At 33.3% G+C, this 20,680-nt stretch overlaps 1 protein-coding gene across 2 annotated transcripts; it reads right to left on the bottom strand.

The window, feature by feature from the left end:
- Window positions 1–4,402: 4,402 nt before the first annotated feature.
- LOC131609849 (uncharacterized) lies at window positions 4,403–13,983 on the bottom strand. 2 transcript variants are annotated; one of them, XM_058881660.1, is made up of 11 exons: window positions 13,625–13,983; window positions 13,461–13,511; window positions 11,721–12,142; window positions 11,383–11,519; window positions 9,691–9,804; window positions 9,515–9,598; window positions 8,964–9,137; window positions 8,267–8,438; window positions 7,637–7,797; window positions 7,402–7,528; window positions 4,403–7,273 (listed from the first exon to the last, which is right to left on the bottom strand). In XM_058881660.1, exons 3-11 carry the CDS (start codon window positions 12,045–12,047, stop codon window positions 5,390–5,392), a joined length of 3,180 nt encoding a protein of 1,059 aa, XP_058737643.1. In that variant the 5' UTR covers window positions 12,048–12,142; window positions 13,461–13,511; window positions 13,625–13,983; the 3' UTR covers window positions 4,403–5,389. The 2 variants fall into 2 exon arrangements, with proteins under 2 accessions (XP_058737643.1, XP_058737644.1); XM_058881661.1 differs by having other exon boundaries at window positions 4,406–7,273; window positions 8,267–8,423; window positions 13,625–13,982.
- Between the last annotated feature and the right edge of the window lie 6,697 nt (window positions 13,984–20,680).

Here is a 20,680-nt window from a genome sequence, read left to right as displayed (position 1 = left end):
TTTAAAAGTGGTTTAGGTTTGGTTATGGATTTGGACATCAAAACCAGATATTTTGCACACCTCTAACATCCAAGATGAATATCTAATATGGCCGATAAGATGGTTGATTTCAATTATTTTGTATTAGAACACAAAATATATATAATATATATAGAAAATGACCATTGTGAAAAAATTTGCATGGTGATTGAGGTCTCTGGTGATCAAAGACGGGTACCTCCAAAATTAGGACTCCAAAGCTTAAGTTAATGATTGAGAGAAGTGAAATTATACAAATATGAATGAGAATAATATTTGGACATGACTCAGAGTCACACTTATATAAGGATGACATTTACAATAATCTTTGGTTTATTTGGTATGGAATGTGCAAGATTGTTGGATATGGATCAACGGTAGAGAAGGACACGATGAACACTCGTGTTTTCAGCTTCATGGATTCCCCATTGGTGGGAGGACCATCCTCGTGGTGGATGTAGATTGGGTCATTCTATAGAGCGTGGCAGGGGCACCTCCAGCGAACTTGTGCACGCCAACAAAGCCATAACAAGTAGCAGTAGAAGCGGTGGTAATGGTGGACAGTACTGTGCACCACCCCACTGAAGTGAAGTGATATGTTCATCAGGCATTACTCCAGCACTTACATAAGGATGACATTTACAACAATCTTTGGTTTATTTGGTATGGAATGTGCAAGATTGTTGGATATGGATCAACGGTAGAGAAGGACACGATGAACACTCGTGTTTTCAGCTTCATGGATTCCCTTGTGGTGGGAGGACCGTCCTCGTGGTGGATGTAGATTGGGTCATTCTATAGGGCATGGCAGGGGCACCTCCAGCGAACTTGTGCACGCCAACAAAGCCACAACAAATAGCGGTAGAAGCGGTGGTAATGGTGGACAGTAATGTGCACCACCCCACTGAAGTGAAACGACAAGTACACCAGACATTGACAACAAATTCTTGATGTTTTGAATATTTTCAGAATCAGTGATTTCCTATAGACAAAGAATGGCATTTCTTGGATTATTGACACGGGAGTCTCACGCCATGTGGCAGGAAATTTTTCGTGTATGATTAATGTAAAAAAAATTACAAACACACCGGTGGGCTTGTCGAATGGGAAAGATGTGACTGCTATAAATGAGGTATGTGTGATTTTGGATGGTGGAAAGGGATTCGACAATGAATTTTGGCATAAACGTTTGGGTCATTCATCAGAAAAATATTAAAGTTCATTCCTAATGTAAATCAGTTTAGCAGAAGCAAGAATAATAGACTATGTGATGTTTGTTCTCGTGCCAAAAAGCATAGGGATGGTTTTTCATTAAGTGAGAATAATGCATGGAGTTTGTTCGAATTAGTTCATTATGACTTATGGGAATTTTATTGAACTCGTTCGCCGTATGAGGTGCAATATTACTTGACAATTGTTAATAATTATCCGTGTGTCGTTTAAGTTTATTTGTTATGCAATATAACTAAGATTGATACTATATTTCTGAATTTTGTGGCATTTGTTGATAGACAATTTAATAAGAAAATAAATAAAGTGTGCAATTCAAAAAGTAAAGTCCTCAAAAAGTTCATATGTGCAACAACATGTTTCATGTACCCCTTACCTTATTACTTACATTTGTATCTTGTAAACAATTTTTTGTTAGACATCGAAATTTTGTTGCATTTGTGATAATAGAGAAAGAACTTAAGAATTTTAAAGAGGCAGTAAAGAATTTTTGTTTCTTTGATGAAATGTGCAACGAGATACGTGCCTTGAAAGACAATGAGACATGGATTTTGGAGAAAATGTCGCCCGAGAATAAAGCACTCGGAATTAAATGAGTATAAAAAAAATAAAACATAACTCAGATGAGAACATAGAATGATTGAAAGCAATACTTTTTGTATTTGGACACCATCAGATAATGATAATAGACTAAGATGAGACATTTGCCATGGAGGCAAAAATGGTCATTATTTGTACCTTCTTGGCAGTGGCAGCAATTAAAAATTGGGAAGTACATCAAATGGATATGCACAACACCTTTCTCCATGGTTACTTGGAAGAGGAAGAGTATATGAAAGTTCCTCCAAGTAATAAAAACACCGACCTAAATCTGGTTTGCAGGTTGAAAAGATCGTTGTACGGTTTAAAACAAGCTCCTCGTTGTTGGTTTGTTAAGTTGGTCACAATATTAAAGTAATATAAATGTGTTTGATCCTATTCAGATTACTCACTCCTTACTTTCCACGGGAAAGAAATACAGATCAACGTGCTAGTTTATGTGGATTGCTTAATTATTGTAGTGAACGAATGACATTACAACTCTAAAATATTTTAAATCTTACTTAGGTACATGTTTTTATGTGAATGATTGAAAAGTCTTAAAATATTTTTTGGGACTTCGTAATCCTGAGGGAATTTATCTATGTCATTGAAAATATGCATTGAAAATTATTGAGGAAGCAAATTTATTAGGCGCCAAGTCAGCAAATTTCCCAATGAACAACGCCATAAGATAGCATTTGTTTCTGATACGGCACTAGAAGCTCCAGAAATATATCAAAGACTAACCAAGCAGTTTATTTATTTTTCAGTGGCTAGACCATATCTTGCTTATTTTGTAGACATTTTGTCTCAGTTTATGCAACAACCTTATGAAGAGAAATAGGAGGAAACCTTAAGGATTGATAGATATTTGAAGAAACATTTGGGTCAAGGTATTCTTCTTCGGCCAGATAGTGAATTTAACCCGGAGGGATGGTGTGACTCGAACAGGAATAGTTGTCCCCTTACGAGACATTATTTGACTGGATGGGTGGTGTTATTTAGTCTTTCTCTGATATTTTGGAAAACTAAGAAACAACCAATCGTCTCTCATTCTTCTGCAGATGAGTATCGCTCTATGGCAGTGATTGCATGTAGAGATGTCAAAATGGGCTAACCCATAGGGCTTGGGCCTTAAAATTAGAGCCCATATTTTTCAGGGCCTTTTTAGCCAAGCCCTGAAAAGTCCGCCACCCATTAGAGTTAGCCCATATGGACCGTGGGTAGCCCATTAGACCCGCATAATTATAAATTTAAAAAAAATATATTAATATTTATATTATCTTACTCCAAAATTACATATTGATTTTTCTCACTTCATTAATTTTATCTCTATTCTATTCAATCTTTCTCTTTTAAATATTATACATTAATATAATAAACATTTTTTCATCGTATTATATTAGTTTTTCTCTTATAATAAATATCAAGTATTATTTTATACAATTTAGACATATATTATATTTAGAAACACATTATAGTATTTATAAGTGATAATATAGTACTTAAAAATGTATTATATTTAAAATAACATAGTTTTTAATTTTATTTATAATAAATATTATGGAGTTTTTATTTTAATTTTTTTTAAATAAAAAAGTCTATTTAGGACCGGGTAGTCCGAAGCCCATCTAAGGTCGGGCTCGGGTAGTAAATCTCGAGCCCATTTTACATAGGACCTTTTTTTTTAACCCTAAAAAGTCCAAGGCCTGCGAGGGCCGGCCCGTTTAGGACCGGGTAGTCTATTTTGACAACTCTGCATGTGAGTTAAAATAGTACTTGTTGTTCTTCTGCAGAAGATGATTTGGTGGTTAGTCATTCAAAAAGGATGCAATTATATCAATGTTGCATATACCTCAATCTTGTATTTCATGATCGAACAAAACTATTGAAGTTGATTCTCACTTTGTTCGGGATGCGTTAATCGATGGAATAAGTTGATCATTCGAGATCTTGGCACTCCGATTTTAGGGGAAGGTGTTAAGTCAACTTTAGGGGAAGATGTTATTGAAATTATTGAGATATTATTTTTATTTGTATGGTGTTGTCTGTCGTTGTTGTTACCTATTGAAGAGTTTTAGCTTGATTATAAGTGCGTTTAATTGCTGGAATTCCTAAGATCTCTAGGTTTGTATGATGGCTTGTAATGTGTGTATATGGGCCAGTTTGTTTCACCTTTAAAAAAATGGATTTTTTTTTGTATTTTTGAAAATAGATTTTTTAATATCGTTTTTTAAAATATTATAAGTTTTTTTATATTTGTTTTTTTTTAAATGAAACACTTAATTTGACATCCTATAACATAAACATACATAATTGAAGACCAAAACTTAGTCAAAATCATAATTTTTTCAAAAAGTAGTATTTCAAAAATGATTTTTACGAAAATCTATTTGAAATAGCTTCAAAATTAAGTGATTTTTTGAAATTTTGATATCCAATTTTTTTCTCCATAAATAAATGAAATATCTAAAATCACATTTTAAGAATAACTATTCAAACAGATTTTTCATTTGAAGCTTTTATAAAAAGTTTCTTTATAAAAAAAAATTTCGCAAGATTTGATAACACTATAAAAATCATTTTTAAAAAAAGCCAAAACAAACGGCCCCTATATTGTGGTCCTGAATCTCCTGATGGATGAACAGAAAAACATCTGGGATGAAATTTGACCATATCAGTTTCTGAATAACTCAGCAAAAAAAAAAACTATGAAAATTAATAATAGACCTTCTAATTATTTTTGAAAATTGTTACTACATTAAGACAATATATAGTTTCGGAAAATATGAAGTAAACCCATGAAAATATAATAAAATCGCTAATATTCAAAACTAAATTACTATTTTACAAATTTGAGAGGAGTAAATTGCTAAAGCCTTTAGTGCCTGATTTACCCAAACTAATATTTTTGGAACAAAATTGAAAATGTATTTTCATATTCATTATCTTTCATATGATATGTGGTTGTGAAGAAACCAACAAGACAAATGGCCCCATTCCAGCTAGTGAAGGTGGAATGCAATAATTCAAATATCTTCCCTGGTAAAGCTTTACATACTTCTTATGAGCCATTATATTTATTGGCTTGTATATAACGCATTGCGGCAGAATATCAAAAGACAGATAGAGGTTATAGTATAATACAATTAATAAATAAAAGCTCATAAAGAGATAACTGTTCTGAAAAGGTTACCAAAAAAATTAGAATATGTTCATACCTGATAAAGAACAAAAATATAGCTCAAAAAGAGGCATCTGCTTTCAGCATTTGATACCTTTCAAGATTATTAAAGAATCTCTCTAGAAACATTAAAAAATAATTCAAAATTAAGAATGAAATATCTAACTTCCCTATCAGCCTGAAATTTTAAGCTTACTTAACTTGCCTCTGCTTTCTCTTTCCAGCACATCTAACATCTAGATATGTACATGGTGCTAACTTGTGATCATGGTATAGTTATTTACAGAAACCTATCTCATCTCAGGATATGTAACCCTTCGGTGGATCTTGCTCCAGTCACAAAAACTAACTATGCTAAATTAGGTAAAACATATTTTACCGGTTCCATGACCTCAAGTATGCTTTTGCCACTTGATCATTTAGAGCGTGATTCTGAGGAGGCAAGCTCATCCATGTCATATCATCAGGCACCAATGCCCCAGGTGCATCACGTCCACTCAAATAATCTAGTGGATGAGAAGATGGTGGTACAACAGGATTGATTCTATGTGTACTTGCATCTACTACTCCATAAGTTCTGGGCGAAAGGAACTGGTCAGTGTGTCTGATTGGGTCATAAGGGCTACCCGAATGTAATTGGTTACGCTGAGATAGAAGATTAAATAAGCTTTGATCGGAGTTCCCTCCAGTGCCAAGACTCTGACTAGGTAGACTCCCATTGCCAGATCCGTTCCAGCCACCCTGAACTTGATGGTCTGAAGAAAACCAGGGCTGACCAATGAAATCTCCAGTATTTACATGAGGCTGAGAAGGTGCCACCATGCGAGGGCCACTAACATCCCAATCAGTAATATTTCCTGCAGATAACGGATCTTGCCGGGGGATTGAGTATCTTCCTGCATCAGAATAAATATTACCTGATACGTTTTCTGGCACATAAAAGTTACCAGCTTGCCTCTGACCTTGATCCAATGTCAGAGATGTTTGCAATGACTCCTTAAAATGACTAGAAAATTGGCCATCAACCATCGGAACCTCATTTGAAGCCTGGAAAATTAACCCAGCTCTTTTTTGTTCATGATGATAGGAGTTAACCCCTTTATCCTTGATGAGAGACTGAATCAAGCCAACTTGATCCGGGCTTTGGTAAGAACTGAAGGAACCATCAGCTGGCTGCCTGTGTAACAACTCATTACCAGTGTCGTCTTGATGAAAATTAGATTCTGGACCAATCATTTGAATTTGTTTATCTTGGTTAATTTGTGAATTTACCAGAGATAACCCACCAGCTGAGTAGTTGTGGGTCGCAGCTAAATCATAGTAAGAATGAGGCATTTCAACTGCTTGCCAGGCATGACCATTAGACGATCCTTGACCAATGGAATCATCCCGAGAATTCATAATCCTTGAATGCTCAGTTTTGTTCAGTGAAACATCTACTTTGGATAATATATTTTTTTCCAAATCTATATGCAAGCGGTGGAGCTCCTCGTCACCACTATGATAAGATTTACTGACAGACAAATTCTCTGGGAATCTAGCAACATAATCTTCATTATACGAGAAAGGAGCTCCTTCGCCCATGGGATCATCCTGAGAGTTCATAATCCTGGAATGTTCAGTTTTGATCTGTGAAGCATCATCTCCTTTTGATAAAACATTTTTTTCCAAATCTATATGCAAGCTGTGGAGCTCCTCATCCCTACCACGATAAGATTTATTGACGGACAGATTCTCTGGGTATCTAGAAATAGAATCTTCATTATATGAGAAAGGAACTTTTTCACTAATGGGATCTTCCTGAACGTGTGTAATAATTGAATGCCCGGCTTTGTCATGTGAAGCATCATCTCCTTTTGATAAAATACTTCGTTCCAAATCTATATGCAAGCGACGGAGCTCCTTGTCACAGCTGTGATAAGAATTATGGAGAGACGGGTTCTCTTGGAATCTAGCAATAGAATCCTCGTCAGATGAGAAAGAAGCTCCTTCATCAACGGGATCATCCTGACAATTCATAATACTTGAAAGGCCAGTTATATTGTGTAAAGCATCATCTCCTTTTGATAAAATATCTTTTTTCAAATCTATATGCAAATGGGGGAGCTCGTCATCGCCGCTGTGATAAGAATTATGGAGGGATGGGTTTTCTGGAATACTGACAATAGAATCTTCTTCATCTTCCAAGCTAGACTGCTTATTAACATCACCATCCTCCTTGTCCTGGGCCTGGACTCCTATGGTCAAAATATCCTCATCCTGTATGGAAAAGATTTTAGCATAAACCATTAAGAATTCAAGAAACAGATATACTGATACAGGTATGCTAGCTCACTACTGCTAGGAAACTATAATCGATCTTCAGGAAAGGAAACATTATTACAAACCTCTACCAGTACGTTTGGCTTCTTTTTCATCTCAAGCAACAAAGAATTTTTCATTGCACGTTTCTCTATCAGTCTCTCTGTCCAGTTTGCATATGATGCAGGGAGGTGTTTCTTCACCAACTGCAACCTATAGAAATAAAATATCTTCTATTAAGCAACAGTGATAAACAAATTTCAAATGTGTTGTACCCTGCTATAACAATTTGACAAAGGTAGCCCTCAGCATAGCACTAACCAATGCTCATGCAAGTTCTTCTGTTCTTCTTTGATAAATAAATTGTACGGTTGTGCATTAAAGTTATCAAGGTCACCCAAAACACAGTTAAGAGAGCTAGCCGGGATACTTTTACATGATAGTTTCAAACCCTTAACAAGTTCGTGCTGCTTCTTGCTAATCTGAAACATAGGAAATAAACAGCAAATGCCTTAGAGATGCTAATAAGTGAGCCGTAAAAAATACAAAAGTTTACTTTGTTGTCTCATCATAAAAAAAGGAAAACCGCGCAAATAATACTTTTTTATATTCTATATTAGAACTGTGTTAAACAGAATTAACATAAATCAATTTTCTCAAGGCCGGATATCAAGTTTTTAAAATTAAAAAAAAAAAAAATCAAATTAACAAACCTACCAAATAAGGTGAATTAAAAGAATAAATCCGTTTTAAAAAACCCTGTTCACTTTTCAAATGTTAGTTGAAGTTTAAAAACCTAAGAGTAGCAACGATAATTATTTGACATAACAGACAACCAACTTTAATGTCCCTCTAATTACAGTACCATTATAACTAACCCAGAGAGCCAGAGAGATGTTTACCCCCTACCAATTCAGTATTGTTTCAGAGATTCGAGAGGGGGTGTCTAACCTTGATATATGACATATATTTGTCACCATCACTGGCATGAATGTTCTCCTTCGGTAGTTTGCCTCCTTTATTGAGTTTTCCTCCCACATTAAGCATAAAATCTGAAGAAGCCATCATATTTCTTGGATTACCTTTATTGAAGTCTTTGTCAAGCACCCTGTCAAACATCATTCTATACACAGTTATTTAAGCATTGAAACAGTAAAGACTGATATACATATAAACCAATGGAAGAGGAAGACTACGGCTAGGCCAGCTATTCAACAAGTAGAAGACATAGTAAGAACTCAGAAGAAATAAGGCATATTGCCTATTGCTATGACAGATTGAGGGAGAGCTACCTAAGCGTTTATGGGGATATTGGGTCTTTGGGCAGAGAGGCGTGCAGACCCTCAAAGCTACTGTGTATTCTATTCTGTTTAGTACTTGGGTGAATATTTCCAAGAATTTTTTAATAAAATACCAAATTTCCATCAATTTCGATCAAATGACCTTGGAAATTAGTTATATACTTCGCTCCATAGTACATTTGACATCTGCCTACTCATCAGAGACACTCATTTAGTAATTAAAAAATATTTTTGATTGACAATAGTAGTCAAATTCAAGATCTTGGAGGCACCGTAGCAGAACAAGCAAATATCTGAAGCAGTCTTTTACAAAAGCCACCAAAATCAAGTGCAGTTGTGATAGTTACCTTCTTTGAAGTTCATCGCCCTGTCCCTTTGAGGAAATTTGGCTGTCACCGTATGCTTTCTCCTCTGCGCCCCAGGAATATGAATCAGATGCCACTGTAATATTCTCATCATGATCATCATCTCTAAATTCATTTAAGTTTGACAGTTTTCTTTTCTCTATATCATTCTTTGACCTGCACAAAGAAAAATGCTTATCATTAAAAATGATTAATCGACGAATATCAAATAGGTAAATGCACATTACACACACTTAGATTTTATCTACCAGTATATGCATCAGCTAAACAACAAACTATAGTCGTTTCTATTTCAATAGATACATCTTGAATAGATTTTCAGATTTTTATCATCTGGAATTTGAAAGAATACGGCACCCAATATTATTTCTATCAATCATGGATTACAATCTTCGCAAGTATTGAAAGCACAGGTAAAGCACATGTCCTTGTCATAACATTATGGAATACACCTGTTATTACTTGTTAATTCTCGGTGAAAGAGTGTGGTGTATGCAAAATGCAATTTATAAACAATCATCCAGATGTCAAACCTCAGAGTATTTGGTAGAATTTCCTTTTCTGGATCTTTGCAGCTCTCCCACCTCTCCTTCAGCTTTATAAGAAATCCAATCATACTGCAAAATACAAAATGACAACATTTTTACTAAGTACCATACCAAAAGAAACAAGATCGGAATCTACAGTAAAATAACTGTGCATGACTTACTCCTTATGATAATTCTGTAATTGCGAGAAGTATGCTCTCTTATCAGACTTTAGATGTTGCTCCTGGTAAACAATCATATCTGGATGAAGCTCACCTGAACAAAGTGAAGCACCCCTGCAAATGCATATTACCGTTCAATTGTGGCTCTAAAATCTAAAAAGATGAATATTTTAATGAATGACCCACAAAACTAAAGGAAAGTTATATTCATGTCTTAATAATTTATTGGAATTACAGGCATTTTATACAATTGAAATATGACTAATGTTAGGAACGCACTGAAGAGAATCGAGAAATTGATAGAAACAGAAAATCAACGGAAATGAACAATTTAATTGAATATTGAGAATACAATAAAGACGGAAAGGAACCAGAACATACAGTATTATTACTGAAGCATTTTAGGTTAATCTAACAGGACAGAGCCACTGATTTTAGGCATGTCTGAGGAAAATAACCATTATGTAGTAGACTCATTCTATGTAAAATCTACGACTCTACCCGAGTTTACATAAAAAAACAATTATATAAGCGAATTAAGTCAATTTGGATACCTAAATTTGTGAACTCCAACAATTCTATTAATTAACGTTAGAGCTGGAACCATGCACAACAACATTGTTGACGTACAACTCAAAAGAAACTATCATCAAATAAATAAAAACCAAAAAGCATAAAAGGTTAACTACGCTTGTAATCCATATAAAATGAGAGAATTTTGGTTTAAGTCCTCGTAAAACACTTCCTTTGATTTTCACGCTTAAAAAGCTGAAATTAGTAAAAATTAATGTTGGTGGTTCTTGTAAAATAGGCAAATTTTGGTTTTAGTCTCAGTTGAGTTTTTCCTTTAGTTTTCATCCTTCTAAAATCTAAAATATTGTTTTTAACTCCCTAACCTTCATCTTAGGGCTCAAGGAAAAACTTATGGGGAGTCACATGCTAACAAGACACGATGGACATTATTAGGCGTCACCTAAAAGATGACCAGGTGACTTTCCATAAAAACGCATTAGCTTAACAGATGGCACATAACAATCAGAACCATAAAAATGTATTAGTTAATAGATGTCACATACCCAAATAAAAACAGTGATTTCACATTTTTAGAATGATAAATATTAAAAACAAAAAAAATAGAGGGACCAAAATAATAATTCGCTTATTTACTAGAACCAATAACATATTTAACCCAAATATAAACTATAAACCTATGAAGAAATAAAAAGTAAATACAATCAAATTGAGTCCCCTAAATTTACAAAATTTGGGAAATACAACAAAACTATAAATATATTAAAGTACATTTTTCAAGCAAAAGCAAGCAATGTCAGAGAAGGTTAGCCATCCCAACTAGGTTGGCACTTGACATCACTAATCCAACAAACTTCTCAAAATGTATGTGGCTAAAGTATATTAAAGTAACTATGTGACTAAACTTAGATCAAATTTCACAAAATCCAATAGACGGGACCTCTAACCAAATATGCAGTTGCCAAATTTGGTTAAGTCAACACAAAAATGTTTTAAATTCTGTTATCACATTGCATCAATGAATAACAGTCCTCATCAGTCATGCAAGTGAAGAAATAATCACATATAGCATATATTTATGCATGCACAGAGATCAACCACACGTGCAAAATACAGAAGAACAATGTCTATACAGAGAAAATATAAAGAAAGACATCTTGCCATTTCAAGAAAGGGTTTCCAAAGTGAAAGTCATCTCCAGAAAGTAATTCTTGGACAACTTGATGTGGCTCTAAGTCACCAGGAAGAAACTGCTTGAGAAAATCTCTCTCATTGTCCAAAAGGTGTGTGTTCCAAACCTGCCAAAAAGTTATACAAAAGGCAATTTAGGAATACTCTATAAATTATAAAACAAAATATATATATATATATATATATATATATATATATATATATATATATATATATATATATATATATATATATATATATATATATATATATATATATATATATTCTTACATCGGCAAATAATTGAAAATAACACGGCAAATTGTTACCTCACTTGAAAGCACTCCACTTAAACTATCCAGGTCAAAAACCTCTTCAGGTATGGCAAGCACATCAGCCAAGACTTCATGTCCATTGTGATCAAATCTGGCAAATGGTTTCATTTGTCTCCAACTGATGCCAATTTGTTCCCGCTTGGCAACAACCCTTTGGTGATTAGCATCCCATTCAACAGAAATGTGAGATTTCATGGTTAAATCACTTTGCACTGGTGGTCCAAAATTCTTTCTTTTAGTCCTACATTGCTCTAGAGAACCATAACCAACCAAGCTTGAACCATTTAATCGCTTTCTTCTTTGTTCAGAAGCCATTAGCATATAAGGTGGAATATTACTGAGCAGAACACTACACAAGTATGAAGCAAAATACCAGACTGTTCACTGTTACTGAACAACTTTCATCTGTAAGCAACCTAACAAGCACCAAAAGAAAAGAGATTCAATTTTAAGATGATTCTCCGAGTCCATGCCTCTGAATCCAATTCTCTCAAAAATATAGGCAATTTCATTTAGTAAAATTCATTCCTTTAAAAGAATTCAACAATTCAATTTTTGAAGAAAACCAATTTACCATAGAAGCCAAGGATAAGGAATAACAAAAGAGATCACGTTTGGCAAACAGTTTCCATTCCATTATTACCTCTATTCCACATAATAAGAATAAGAACTGCTTATAGGAAAATTTTCTGTGGCCATAATGATCAAAGTCTATGATAATGCCTATTGTAAATATTAGACTGTGAATAGTCATTTTTGTGGTTACTTTATTTTGTAGTTTGTGGCTCATTAGGTCTAGAATTTACTATATAAACGGATTAACTATTTAATTGTAATTACAACATTAAAATATATGAGAAATATCTTCTACAATGTTATCAGAGCCTATCCTAGATATGTTGTTGAGCTTCCCGCATCATCTACACTTCAGGCTCACTGGGGCCTGAGCGTGAGGCGGTGTGTTTGAAATTCCGCCTTTGCAGTCCGTCCTGACCTATCTAATTGCAGCAGATTGCCTTCACTACAGTCTCCAACACCTTCATTGTGTTGGGTGTGAAGCGGTGAATTTAATCCCGCATTGCCTAGAAATATGGTTTGTGCAGTGTCTATAAAAATTTGGGCAGGTTGGCTTTGTAAGGTTGAGTTAGGCTCAACCTAAAATTCTAAGATGATATCAGAGTATATCAAAGAATCGTTGGACCACTCGTCTTCAGGTTTCTGCTATCAAGTCACTATGCAATCTCGAATTGGATGAAAAGTGGCTTGAACATAAGTTTATAAATGAGGACAATCCTCAACTTACAAGGTAATTTCCAAAGGATGAGTTAGAAAGTTGACCAAACTAATCAGCCTCTCTAACACACAATTTTAATCTTAATAAAAGTACAATGCAGCTCATATCGACAAAATCACACAATGCTGAGTCTAAAACCCACTTTGACTAAGAGTGTAGTGTAAAAATCCAATTTACAGTATACATTCATGATCCATCCATCCCTCATAGAAAACCCTTGTCATTAGGACTTTGTTCCTCCTCTCAACTTCACCATTAAATTCAAATATTTAAAACATTCAATCACCATAAGAAACAGATATATTGCTAAACTCACACTACCATATCAGTACTATAACGGTTCTCCACCCCTCCCAAATAAAAAATACTAAAATAACAACAAATAATAAATTAAATCCAAACAATTCGAAGAAAAACAATGGAAAAATAACAAAACTCACATTTAAATATTTTCTCTGCATGTAATCCACCACGAACATCTAACCCGAGAACTGGAAAAAATATAATAAAAAATTCATGAATTATCATGAAATCACGTTTACCGTAGAATATTGAAACCCTAAAACCAAAAAAAATTAAAAATTAAAAAGCTCACAAAAATTACCAGTGAAATTGTGGACGGTGGTGAGAATGAAAGAGGAAGGTTTGAGTATGCAGAGGAAAAATCGAATTGATAAATTTAACGGGGGGAATGAAATTGAACGAGTGTAAGGAGAAGACGATAACCTAAGAATGAGAGAGAGTGAGAAAGAAGGGTAATTTGGGATTATGAAAAGATGGATGGGGTTGGAATGGAAATATGGAAGGAACACAGACCACAATTGAATTCGAGACTGTGAGTGAGTGACAGTGAATGAGACGAGTGTGGCTTGGCCTATTCTTCCACCCGGTTTTTTCGTATTTCGCGCGAACTCGGCCGACTCGACTCGGCTCAGCTTCAACGATTTATTAATTTACCCTACTCATCTTAAAGAGTTGTTTACTAGTATTCTTCATATCATTTATCATTTATCATTTATATTTTCCTTGCATAGTAACTTTCTTTGTTTCCTTTTTATTTGTCAAAAAAAATATTTTATTTTTTGTAAAAATAAAATATTACTCTATAAATACATAATTTTGCAATATGTTACTATTATTTTCATTAAAAAATATTCAAATAATTGTCTTAATCGATAAACGAATTGATAATAATTATTGAAAACTCATACGCAACTTTGAGAACTATAATTCAAACTCTAGTATTTACATTCAAGCTAACAATATTGACTTTTGTCAATTATTAAGATCTATTGACATTTAAATAGCGATTATTAATTATACCAACAAAAATAATTATGTATATAGTTATTATACTAAATAGTGCATTATACTCGTTATATCATATTAATTTTAGTTATTGAATTAAACATTTTTATTAAATATATTTGTAATAAAAATTATTAATTTATAAATATTAATAATTTATTTAAATTAATGTATAAATATAAATAAATGTCTAACAAAATAATATTTATTTTAGAAAAAAATTATTGAATGTAAATATATTTTATGATTTAATTTGAACAATAATAAAGACTTTAGAAAGCTAAGTGATTGCCATTAGTGTTAGACTAAACACTTTGTCTAAGTTTGAACTTAGAACCTCGCATTTGTATTTATGTGTGTCTTTATGGTTATTGTCACTTTATTTATAGACAAAACAAATATAAATAATTGTCAACTTTATACAATTGTAATTAGCAAATTTTTATTAAAAAAATTAATTTAACAATTACATTGCGAAAATATAGGATGTTGTTTACTACTCACACACCATACAAAAACTTCAAAATACCCTTCATATGTTTTGAATTTCAAAATTCATAAGCGTTCATTCTACAACAAAAATGATTTCATGACCGGGGCATTCCATTTTTATCAAAAACTGGTTTGAATTTCAATATCTGGATTAACCATGCATGCGTATTTTCTGTGTTTCCATAAAATCAAAGTTTCATATTTCAATCTCGAGATTAACCTCGTGATAGTATTTTACACCATTTTACAGTAAGTTGGAAGAAATTTGACATTTTATAATAAACTTACATCATAAGTCATTTATAAATCAATCCCACAATAAATCATACACATTTGTTATTTAATAATAAGATTCATGATTTTGTGGTTGGCATTAATTTTGCGAAAACATGGTTCTTAACTGATGTTGAGCAGGATGTTGTAACATCTTGACCAACTGTCATGACAGATTCTGCTGTCATGAGTTTTTAAAGATGTTCTGCCAGATGTTGTGACATGTTATACCAAAACATCATGACAGATCATACTGGATTTTAATCCTTGGAGATTTGATTGCAAAAATATGAGGTTTTGGAAGATTTAGGCACTTATACAGGCGCAGCCAATCAAGAAGTTTTTAGGACAAATGCATATTTAATTGAGTTTCGTAAAAAGGATCTTGGAGACTTTTTTAGGAAGCCAAGATATGACTTGATTTGATTTGATTTGTTCCTATTTTTTGTGAAGATCTTACCCCTAATTGAAAAAAGAGAAGATTGTATTTGATTCAAGTGTCCAAGCCCATACTACAAGAGTTTATAAAAAGATACTTGTTAAACCTAGTATAGCAAGCATTCACAAGAAGAAAAATATGAGTATAATAAGGGTTTAGGTTTTGAGAGGAGTTCGAGTCCTTCGTGTGTTTTTGTATGTATGTCACTCATGTATCTTCTGATACGTTGAGGTAGACTAGTTGTTCTCACTTTTGAAGCTTTTAAGCAAAACAGTTGAGTATTGTCCTTGGTTGGAGCTTTTAAGCAAGACCAAGTATTGTTTATTTGAAAGTGTAATCTTTTTGTTTTGGTTATTCTAGTCACTAGGATTGTGATTGATTTTTAGTACAATTGTTGGAATTGTAGGTGTCTTTAATCAATGAGGTGATTGTGGGAAGTGGGAGCAGATTCTCATATATAGGAGGTTCCTATGTAGAAATTGCATAGAAATAATGATTAGGTGATAAGTTGTAAACAATGACTGTTTAGGCTTTAAACTAATACTATTACAGTGAATTTCCTTCCTGACTTGGAAGCCCTTATAGTAGGTGAAGTTTCACCGAACTGGCTTAACAATTGATTGTCTTGTTTATCTTTTTGCAGTTTATTTTTCTATACAATATGTTTTGTGTCAGCAGGTGATGTTATAAAATTTGTCATGACATTGTGTGTGTTGAGAAATATGTATTGGCATCTGTGTTGCAAGTGCCAGAATTTCAATTGGCATCAGAGCAGGCACCCTATTATGTTTATTGGGTGAGCTCCAGGGAGAATAATTTTCTGGTACTATGGATTATGAGGAAAGATTATCAGACACCATTGTGTTACTTGAAAGTCAATTTAAAAGGATGTTACAGGGACTAGAAAGAAGGGAAATATCAAATGTCTATAACATCTCTTCTGACATCAGCAATAACCATGAGTTACAAAATAAACTCAAAATCGGAGAGAAGTCTGATCCAAGTAAAGAAATTCAGTGCAATGGATGTGAATAATTTTGGCACACTAGAATAGAATGTCCTGAAGTACTGAATATTTCACGGTCAGATGATGAATCTGGTGAGGAAGAATTTGCTAAGACTATGAATGCCTTAACAGGTAGATAGAATTTCTAAGGAAAACTTCAAAAGTGTAGAAATATCTCATAATGAATTAACTGCCTCTTATAGGGATCTATACAACAAAAGTAAGGAAGTTTATCAAATAGGAGTGAAACAAAGAATGATCATATCTAAGCTTCAGGCTAAGAAGGAAGAATACCTTGTTGATAACTCTGAACTCTAAAATAAAGTAACACCATTAATATCACAACTTGATAATGTGATCAAGGGTGTTAGAATGTTGAATAATGGACCTGATGTGCTAGATGATATTTTTCAAGAGGAAAGAGGAGGAAGAAGACATACTAGAACTAGGTTTAGTCGTCAACTCGTGAAAAATAAAAAGAAAATCCCTAAGATAAAGTTTGTCCATGCTAAAATGCAAGATGAGAGCAAGATGTCTCAACATCGAGTCAGATCACATCAAACTCATACCAGATTCAAGTTACAACCTTGGAAATGTCAGTTATGTGGAATAAATGGTCACTCAGAGCAAGTTTGTCACATGCTTCATGGATATCCAAAACATCCATCATAATCCAGTGTGAATTCTTTACTAACTAAAAAGGGATGGAAAGTGAGAGATATTGTTAAAAATCTCATTGCTCATACCTTTTTTAAAGTCTCATCTAATGAAGACTGGTATTTTGACATTAGATGCTCTATGCATATGACATGTGTGAAGAACCTATTGGAAGATATTAAACCTCACAATACTAACTATGTTACTTTTGGAGATGGAGTCAAAGGAGTAATTAAAGGTGTTGGAAAACTAGCTTGTGAAGGATCTCCTAAACTTGATAGAGTCTTGTTTGTAGAAGGTCTGACTGCTAAATTAATAAGTATTAGTCAACAATGTGACAAAGGTTTTAAGGTAAACTTTAGTAATTCTGAATGTCTGGTCACCAATAAAGATAATGAAGTACTAATGAAAGGACAGATCTAAGGATAATCGTTACCTATGGACACCTCATGGAATCAATGATACCTCCACCTGCATGTTGTCCAAGTAAGATGAAGTTAAATTATGGCATCAAAAACTTGGTCATTTACAATTGAAAGGTATGAAGAAGATTGTGTCTAAAGAAGCTATCAGAGGCATTCCTAAACTCAAAATTAAAGAAGGAAGAATCTGTAGGGAATGTCAGACTAGCAAGAAAACCAAAATGTCACACCAGAAGCTTCAACGTCATGGAAATAAATGAAGAAATAAATTTTTACTATTTTCAAGGCAGATGATAAGACACCAAATTAATTCCAAACATAAATTTTAAATGTAGCGTGCAAGCAATTTTACCAATGAAGTTGTTTATCGAAACATCAATCAGTAATATAAATGACTACTAACTTGGCAGGATAATTAAATGAGTAGTGTGGCTGATTATACAACAATAAATATTGAGAAGGCTCTTTAGATTAAAAAGAAATTACTTACAAATATTTGGTAGTCTTTATGATGAAGAGATGCACTTCATCTTCAGATAATCTTACCCTTTTTCAAATACTCAATGTTCTTATAACATGAGTTTTTCTTGCTCAAAAATTAAATTTTCAAACATCAATTTTACAGGCGTAACCACATCTTCATGAGGCGTCAGTTCTTGAACACGTGGAACGTCAGATGAACTTGATACATTATCTTTTCAGAAATATTACATCTTTAGTAACCAGTTTCTTCTTCAGGTTCTTCATAAGAAAACTTCAAATCTGGGAAAACATTAACCACCTTTATTATGCTAGTCAAAATTATCATCAAATACACAAGTTGATTCTTTTACCACGAAGGTTTCTTATATGTGTACCTTGAAGCCCTTAGAGCATTCAAGTAACATAGAATCAATTATATGTGAAAGCGTCAAATCTTTTTTACGCCTTTTAGAACGTCACTAAGTGAGAACAAAAGAGAGATTGGTCTTGAATTTGTTTAACATCTATGTTCCTTGACTTTAGTCACACAGACTGACAAGTTCATATTTCTTTTCATTGATAAGAACATATTATCAAATGAAATTCATATGAAGTTGTGCTGATACATTTAGAGCTTAGTATCAAATGTTTTGAATTGTTCATGAAATTAATCAGTTATGATTTCTTATCAGAACAAAACACACATAATTACACTTAATCAAATAGTAAACGAATTTCATTGATTTATATAGTGATTACACACAAAGTAATGAGAATAGAAACATCTTAACAATGATTACTCGATATAACCAAATGTTTCACAATTTTCATTACCAATACATCATCATGCCCTTCATTTCTTATCCAGTTCACTAATCTTGTTTGATGAGAATTTCAGATATCATTATTCCATATGGAATGAGAAATGATATATGGTTTCTTGAAGCAAATATAGTTTTTTTTAGATAGTCAAAGATGATCTTGGGAAGGTTGACACGAATGTCACATGAGAGAAATAATATAAGTTGTTTATTTTCATTATTGAGTTCTTCCATATCAGTTTCCCTTGGACGCATGTTTTATAGGAGAATCTAAAACTATACTTTGAAAGTAGGTTGAAGGATTATCGAAGATGAGGATTGAGAATAATCTCAACCGAGTGCGGAAACCTATGAATGAGATTTGTATGAAACTCGTAGTTGAATAAATAATCATTCGAGGAAGCACCAACATCTTGACAGCCAATTGCATCAGCAATTGTTTTCTTGTTGATCCTTACAGGGTATCCACACACAGAGGATCTAATCTCATTTCCTTCATAGGGAACAAATTCATTAATCCAGAATCCCTTCACCAAGTCAGGAAGGATTTTCCCATTGAGCATAAAAAAAATAGTTGTGCCACTATTGAGTTCGTCCTTGTTTCAGAAAATTAACATCTTGCTTTCAATTTTCTGAAAATGATTCTTTGTTCATTGATAGTAAAGAGTGGGTTTTCATCGCCTTGAAAGGTTCTTTCTGCCATGATTTTGAAGGGAGATAGAACATAGATGTTGAGTATGGTTTGGATAACAAGGTTGTGACTCAAGTGATATAAATAGATGGGAGAAACAGAGGTAGAAATTTGAGCGTTTCTGTTTCGAGAAGGCATCTTGCACAGAGATTCATAATGAAAATAATAACCGAATAAGGAGTCATTAATTCAGTTACAAATTACAAGGAGCTCGTGATGACTAGGATCATGGATCGTTTCGAGCATGCTAAAACATCATTGTTTCCAATAAATGTTATCCAATAAGGTTTAATTCAGGAATGATTAAACATTATGTTAAATGAATGGAGATAATACATTTATTATATGAGATTAACTATATAGTTTCCGAAATATCATACAATGATTATGAGAGATAGATATTATGGATACTTAAATGTGAGAAAGCTTCATAAAATGCATCATGCTAAGAATCTAAAGTAGACTTCCGCACCTTAAGATTCTTTTCCTTAAAGAATTATGATTTTAGGTAAACATCATTCTGATTCAACCAATGATCTTGAGAAAAGTTCAGAAAATCTTGTATCTAGATTTTATTTTTGATTTTGCAGTCTTTTCCTTGAACGACATCTTATCTGATTCTGACTTCTGAATCTTGTTGAATAATGTCAATTTCTTTGATATCTTGAAGATCTATTCTCACAGTAAAGGATTCACTGTTGAGAATTTTATAAAAGATATTTTATTTATGATTGACTCCAAACCATTCAAACATGGCCTTAGGAAATGAGCACTTCACTCTTCTTTACACAAAAGAGTTCCTACTGAGCAATAATGAGAAAGTCAACGGTAGACTAATCTGATTGTTGAAAATATCCCATACTCGTAAAGAATTAACTTTCTACAAACAAGGTTCCTTGCTACTAAGGATTCCTTTATCATGAAACTCATAATCTTCGTATACAACTTTGGTGAAGATTCAATGTTTTAGAACAAAATTCATTTCTTTACAGCTAAACATTTTTCTCAACCTGGATCTCTCTACACAGTTAAGTGTTTAATTCAACACATGAAATGAGGGGGGTTGAATTGGATTTTCAAAACTTGACC

This window comes from Vicia villosa, linkage group LG6, assembly GCF_029867415.1.
Source record: "Vicia villosa cultivar HV-30 ecotype Madison, WI linkage group LG6, Vvil1.0, whole genome shotgun sequence".
Taxonomy (NCBI): domain Eukaryota; kingdom Viridiplantae; phylum Streptophyta; class Magnoliopsida; order Fabales; family Fabaceae; genus Vicia; species Vicia villosa.
This window is presented reverse-complemented; position numbering and strand designations above follow the sequence as displayed.